This window comes from Gekko japonicus, unplaced genomic scaffold (genome assembly GCF_001447785.1).
Source record: "Gekko japonicus isolate JY-2015 unplaced genomic scaffold, Gekko_japonicus_V1.1 scaffold1830, whole genome shotgun sequence".
Lineage (NCBI taxonomy): Eukaryota > Metazoa > Chordata > Lepidosauria > Squamata > Gekkonidae > Gekko > Gekko japonicus.
This window is the reverse complement of record NW_015165300.1, coordinates 181,590-188,428: the sequence shown is the minus strand read 5'-3', so window position 1 is coordinate 188,428 and position 6,839 is coordinate 181,590. Positions and strand designations below refer to the sequence as shown.

The following is a 6,839-nucleotide window of genomic DNA, read 5'->3' as shown; positions in this document are numbered from 1 at the left end:
CTGGCGCTTTGGCCCCCAGCGCCACCGCCGCTGCCAAGTAGCACCATCCTGAGGATCTCCGCTGGGGAGGCCCCGCCCAGCCTGCTTTTGCCCCGCCCAGCTGCCGCAGAGCCAGAGGGAGGGAGGCCGCCACAAGTCGCTCGGGGGGGGGCCTCCTCTTGGGGAAGTGGCCGTGTGGCGTGGCAAGCAGCGGGACCAGGGCTAGCCGCTTTCCCCAGGGGGGGGGAGGAGGGGGCTCAGCAGAGCCGCTTCGCAAGTCGGCCCTTCCAGGCCCTGCACTGGGGCCCCGCCGGCCAGCTTCTCCTGCCCCTCGGGCCACTCGCCTGGTTTGCCTTGTCCACTCGCCCCTCCATCCTGCCCCTCCGAGAGGTCGAGCCTCTCTGGCGAGAACTCCTCCTCTTGGCTGGGCATCCCCTGGCCCGCACACTCCCCGTCTTCCAGCCCGGGCAGAGTCCCCGGGAGCTCCGCCTCCTGCCCCCCCAGGGCTCCCATCTGCTGCAAGGCCTGCTCGAGGGTCCGCTCCCAAGGCCCCATCCCTCCCTGGCCCACCGCTGGGGCCTCTCTCCACACTCCGCTGCCACGCAGAGAGCTCTCCTCCTCCTCCTCCTCCGCACCCAGCAGTCCCTCTCCAGGAAGCTGACCACTCAGCCGCTCCTTGCCGACTTGGTAGCTGAAGGGGGGCTTTTCAGAGAAGCTGAAGCGGGGGCAGTTGTCCAGAGGGGTCGGGGACGAAGGTCCGGCGCTGGAGACCGTGCTCGAGGGCCCGCTGCTGTCTGCAAGGAAATCATAAAAAGGAGCACTGGTCACTTGCACAAGCTGCTGAGGAAATTCCCCCACTGCTGCATGGCCCCGGCCACCCAGCAGACACTTGCTAAGTGCCAAGCACTGTGCCTGTCCCCCCCCCCCCCGCAGCAGCATCCTATGGGAGGAAGCGGGGGGGGGGAGCACCTCCCTCCTCCTCTCCTGGCTGAGTGCAGCAGACCTCTGCGTGGCTGGCCCCAGTGGCAGCAGAACCTCCCCCCTGGATCGCGCTCCGTGAGGCTGCCCTTCCTGCAGAGGCAGCAGGGTGCCCCTCCGGTCACCCACATGAAGCCACACCAACCACCCCCATCACTCGTGTTCTCCCCCCCCCCGGTCACTCACACCAGGGGGGCCTGTCGGAGCGGGGATGCAGTGGCAAAGAGGAGGAGGAGGAGGACAGCATCTGCTGCTGCATGAAGGCATCGCCCGGCGCTTGGCTGTCCAGGGAGTCAAACAGCGCTGCTGCTGCTGCTGGAGAGGGAAGAACCACTGGGTCAGCCCTTCCCCCCCACTGCCTGCCTGCCTGCCATGGGTTGGGGGGGCGGGGGGGGGCTGGCTGTCATGGGCACACCAGAGGCAGGAGGAGGGCTCTCACTTCTGGGCCTGCGGGAGTGCCCAGGCAGGTGAGCGGGTACTCCAGCCCTCGAGTGCCTGGGGTCACCGTGCCCAGTCTGCCACACACTCCCTGACACTGCTGAAGAGCAGGGGAGCTGATTTCCCTCTCGGTGCAGTAATTGAGGCTCTGCAGATCCTGGGCCTCTCCCCCCTCCACCTCGTACCTGTGGGGGCTCCAGAGTGGGTGCTGCTGCAGCAGCTCCTGCAGAGGCCTGTCAAGAAATCGTTGACCTGGCGCAGGGACAGTGAATTGTGCAGCGTCTCCAGGGGGTAGATGCTGGGCACCATGGAGCAGCCCTCAAAGCCTGCAGCAAGAACACAAAGAACGAGAGACCCTCCCGTGTCAGGGCCCAAGGGGAAGCCAGTCCTTGGTAGCACCCCCCAAAAACCCCACCCTCCTGGTGCTTCTCAAGCAAGCGCCAGCTGCATCCAGAGCCTGCAGGGGGGTGGCCCTCCGGCCAGCCCAGAAGCAAGTGTGCTTGGGCCACAAGGAACCTCCCACCCGACACCGCCTCTGCATTGCCGGCATGCCGCCTGCTGACCACTTGCAGGTATAAACTTCTCCGGGGTGGGGTGGCCCGTGGTACTCCTTATGGGCACGAGGAAAGCTAAACCAATGCAGCTGCGTTTTTTGGCATTTATGCAAAAACCTAGGAACATAAAGAGCCCGGCTGGGTCAGACCAGCGAGGGTCCATCTAGAGGTCCAGCCTCCTGGCTCACTTAGTGGCCAACCAGTTCCTCTGGAGGCCCAACAACAGGGCAGAGAGGCCGAGGCTGTCTCCTGGTGTTGCCCCTGGCCCTTGGATTCAGATGTTCAGGAAGTTCCCTTTAGTCACCGTGACTAGTAGCCACTGAGAGACCATGAATCTGTCTAACCCCATTTTAAAACTGTCTATGCGTATGGCCATCGCTACATCCTCTGGCAGCAAACTCTTCAAAAATGGCTCGTAAGAACATAATAAGTACAGTGTGCTGAGTCAAACTGTCCCCTCTCAGTGGCACTAGGGGGTGCTGGCGCACATTTCAGCTGGCAGCGCAGCCCACAAGTGAACTGAGAACTGGAAATAATGGAGGGTGGGGGCACCTCTCCTTCTGGGGCCCAGAGAACTGGACCCCCTCAGCCAGTCTTTTTGAAATTGGGGGGGGGGGGTTTGAGAGGCACCAGCAGCTATGCTGCAAATGTGGTGCCTCTACCTCAAAAAACAGCCCCCCCCCCAAGCTCAGATACCCCTGGATTGATTCTCCATTATAGCCTATACGGCCCATTGACTATAATGGTCCCCAATGGCTATAATGGAGTCAGAAAAAATTGATTATTTTTTTTTGCACACCCCTATTATGCTTTTCAGTATGAGTTGCAAGCTGCCTTGAGTCACAGGGAAAAGTGGGATATAAATATTTGAATAAATAGTTCGGGCATATCTATAACGTTTAAGCAACTGCCTGTTTGTTAGGTTAGGCAGGGTTCTGACAGTGATATATCCACCTCTGTTATACTTGACCTGTAATGCTCGTTGTCATATTTCACTAAAAACAATAAAGCAGACTGCAAGAGTCTCCCCCCCCCCACCCCTCCTCCAAGTGCTAGTATGTTTTCTAAGGCTCAGTGCAGGGTGACAGTCCGAGGCCAGGTCTACCAATACAGTGGACTGGGGCAGGTAGACTTGCTCTCTGGAGGCCAGGTGTACCAATACGGTGGGAAAAGGTGGGTGAAATATGACTTGATTCTGCTTTCTCTTATAATGTTTAAATTATTCTTAAAATATAGTTTAAATACAATTTAAAAGAATTTATTCTGAGATTTTTACAAGGTTATAGAAATAATGTTCTAAAAAACTAATTTACGCAATAGTCAAATGTAGACTTACTCACTACTATAATGCTAATAGCTTTTTCGTCCACAAGGCAGAATTTCTGCTCACAACACTGTGGAGCTTAGAGGGAACATTGGTCAGGATCCATCTAGTGCAGCACACCATTCCCACGCTACTGCATGCAAACGAGGTGTCTGGAGGCCGCTTCTGTATATGGAGGTTCCCTTTAGTCACCAGGCCAGGCCCCTCTCCGCCATGAATCTGGCTGGGCCCCTTTTAAAGCCCCCCACGCACCGTGCTCTTGGCCAGCAATACATCCACTGGCAGTGAGTCCCACCATTTAATTACTCACTCAGTAAAATCTGTTCTGAACCCACTCCCAGCCACTTCATCAGGGGCCCTCAGTTCTCATATTATGCAAGGGAGAAAATTCTTCTCCATGCGCACTTTTCCTGTACGTAATGATGTCCCCTCCGAGCCACCTTTCTTCCTAAACCTCTCACAGTCCCCAGACTCTTCAGTCCCTTCATTATCTTCTATGCTTTTTCCAGCTCTGCAATATCCTTTCTGAGATACGGTGTCCAAAACGGCACAGTGTGTCCCAAATGCAGGTGCACCATCCACAGGTCCATACGAGGGCATTATAATACTGGCTGTTTCATGTTCAGTCCATCTCCTGATAATCTCCATCATGGAGCTTGCCGTCTCCACCACTACCTGCCCAGTGAGTTGCCATTTGCACTGAGCTATCCACTATAACTCTTTTCTGTCTCAGTCTCAGCCATTCCAGACCCCATCAGCATATACATTAAGAAGTTGTTTTGTTACATTTACCTTCTGTAAAAGCTCAGGACACCAAATCCTGCCCAGAGGAAGCTCTGCAAAAGCCTCAAAGTCCTGCGTTTTAAGCTCTGTGGGACAGAAATGGCCCTTCCCCTCCTGTCAATGCTCGTGCCAAGCGGCACCGGGCAGGCCTGGGGAGGGTCAGAATCCTGACAGCGGCATCGGCATGAGAAGCTGCTTTGGTCCGTCGCAAGAGAAAAGAGCCTTCAGGGACCAAAAGGCGACCCTGGGCCCCTTTTCTCCCTACGGTGACAACCAGGCTCCGTGACCAGCCTCTTGGCTTGCAGATGCTGTGGCAGGACTGCCCCTTGGGGGCTCTGGATCAGAAGAACCATCCTAACCCTAGTGAACAAGACAATTCCTGGGAACCAAAATGGAGAATGTCCCGTCCAGAGAAGAAAAATCCCAAAGGTGGCCCAGTCCTCAGGGAGCGGAGTGCAAAGGCATGCTCCCTCTGCTCACACACACGCGCTCATTCTCTCCCTCTGCAGGCCCTGCACTGCTGCCTCTTCTTCCTCCCTGGTAGGGGAAAGTCTGACTGTCCCATGCAACACGACACACACACACATTGCAAGACACTGAAGAGCTTGAACCGGCTCCTGCTTTCTAACCACAAAACCTGTGGCCTTAGTAGGGGGAGCAGATGGCCAACAGGTTAATACCACCGGAAATCCAAGCACACAAACGGAACACCATGCAAAGCCGGGTGAAGAGGCTCAGAGCAGAACAAGCCTCTCTGCTGCCCCACTCCCTTCTAGAAGGGACAGACAGCAGCCAGTCCGGGAGCAGCCCAGGCAACATATGTCCAGCTCGGAGAGACAAGGCTGCCCGTCTGCCCAGGCCAGGAAGACTACGGAGGGGCAGAGAAGCTCTCCTGGGCCTCCACAACAGCACCTACACGAAAGCCAACGAGGGAAGGCTTCCTGCCAGCATGGACCGGGCACACACCAAGGCGACAAGCATGTCATGCCATGCCGTGCCATACCGTCAAGGCTCTCCAGATCGCCCTGGCCAGAGACCAGCCACTTCCGGAAGAGGCGCAGGTGGTAGAAGCACTGGTGGAGATGGCGGGCCAGGGGGGCATCCAGAGAGAGGTCTCGGCTTGTGGCAGAGTCAGAGGGAAAACGTCGCAGCAGCCGGGCAAGGCACTCGCCTTCCAGCTCATCTGAGGGGAGGGGCCAAAGAGAAGAAAAGTGAGGGGGGGGCAGCAAGCTGAGGCAAATGCTCAGGGGGGCGGGGGGAGGAGGAGGAGGAGGCCTGGCCCACAACCCACTTGGGACCCTCCACACCGGTCTGTCGGCCCCACCCAGAGGGCCAGAAGACGCCCAAGAGAAGCCCAGCCCCTCAAGTGGCTTCCCACCAGCCGCCAGCCCCTCACATCCCTTCACGGCCCACCTGCTCCCTTCCCCAGCCCAGAGGTCGTCAAGGGTCTTCCCCGTCACAGAAAAGGCCCCTGCCCTTCTGACGGCCGTGCCCTTCTTCTCCGCACAAGGGAGTCTCGCTCGCAAAGCTGCCAGAGGCGACCGTTCCATCCACCCCTTCAGGTGGCTGCTCTCCTCTAGCGGAGCCTTTCTCCTTCTTTTCAGAACCCCACCTAGGCCGAAAGGACCGTGAAGGACTGCATAAGGTGATGGAAGAGTGCCGTTTGCAGAGCTCCTGAGAGTCCCCACTGCACAGCCAGCCTTGGAGGTCACAGGTGACGCCCCACCCCGCCCCATGACATGACCATCCTTCCCTGCTGTCCTGACCGGTCAGTCAGGGCAGGACACCAATGAATTCAGAGGAGGAGGAGGAGGAGCTGGTTTTTATACCCTGCTTTTCTCTACCTCAAGGAGCCTCAAAGCACCTTCCCTTCCTCTCCCCACAACAGGCACCCTGTGAGGTAGGTGAGGCTGAGAGAGTCCGGAGAGAGAACGGTGACTAAAAAAGCAAGAATTCCAGGCTTCCGCAGCACTCACTGCCCTTGAGTACAATGATCCATGCTCTCCGTTTTAGAGCCCCTTCCTCTAGATTCTGCTCTCCTCTCCTTTTGTCCTGTCAACTTCAAACCCGCAGCTTTTTACAGCAAGCTAAGGAGGCCCAAGAGGAGGTCAGCATCGCCCAGTGATGTGAGAACGACTCCTCGGAACCTTCCAATAAGCGATGCCCCTGCACCTTCCCAGCAGGACTGGGCTCATGCCGGAGGCTGAGGGTGGAGGCTGGGGCGGGGGGGTGAGGTGTCTGCAGTGAGAAGACAAACACAGGATTCTTTGAGAGATTAATAGCCTCCCGGGCTCACATTCCACCATTTGGTTCAGATGTCAAAAGCGCAAAGATGGAATCCATGTTCAAAACCTGGGCAGTTCTTTCTTCCCCCGGGGGGGGGGGGGGGGTGTTGCACAAGACTACGTCCAGGCTTGGAGTTGGACAGACTATTTCAAGCTTCTAACTCTTGAACCAGGACGTACCGGTTTTCTGCTTAAACACAGAATTAGCTGACATCACATCTCACGTTCTGCTCCAGGTATCTGTTCTCTGACTGTTCCCCCTTACCTGTGTAGTATTAGGACTCAATGTTTTGTTATTAAAGATCTGCTCTCTTAATGACCTTGCATGTGAACTGGCTGCTTAGAAGCTCCCCCACACAGCCCAGCCCTTGCCCTACGCAAACAGGATTCAGCCTGGTGCTGAAGGGACAGTGTTGGCAGAGTGGCAAAGGAGAGTAGGAGGGGGGGGGACAGCTCCCATGATCTCTCTCTCTCTCTCTCTCTCTCTCTCTCTCTCTC

At 57.0% G+C, this 6,839-nt stretch overlaps 1 protein-coding gene across 1 annotated transcript in view; it reads right to left on the bottom strand.

The window, feature by feature from the left end:
• Positions 1–6: 6 nt before the first annotated feature.
• Positions 7–6,839, bottom strand: part of PPIP5K1 (diphosphoinositol pentakisphosphate kinase 1) — a 72,241-nt gene continuing 65,408 nt past the window's right edge. The window contains exons 28-31 of the mRNA XM_015410394.1: positions 5,060–5,239; positions 1,581–1,721; positions 1,144–1,272; positions 7–773 (exon numbers count right to left, since the gene is read on the bottom strand). Of these exons, the coding sequence (XP_015265880.1) occupies positions 202–773; positions 1,144–1,272; positions 1,581–1,721; positions 5,060–5,239 (1,022 nt within the window). The 3' untranslated portion in view covers positions 7–201. The remainder of the gene's footprint in view (positions 774–1,143; positions 1,273–1,580; positions 1,722–5,059; positions 5,240–6,839) is intronic.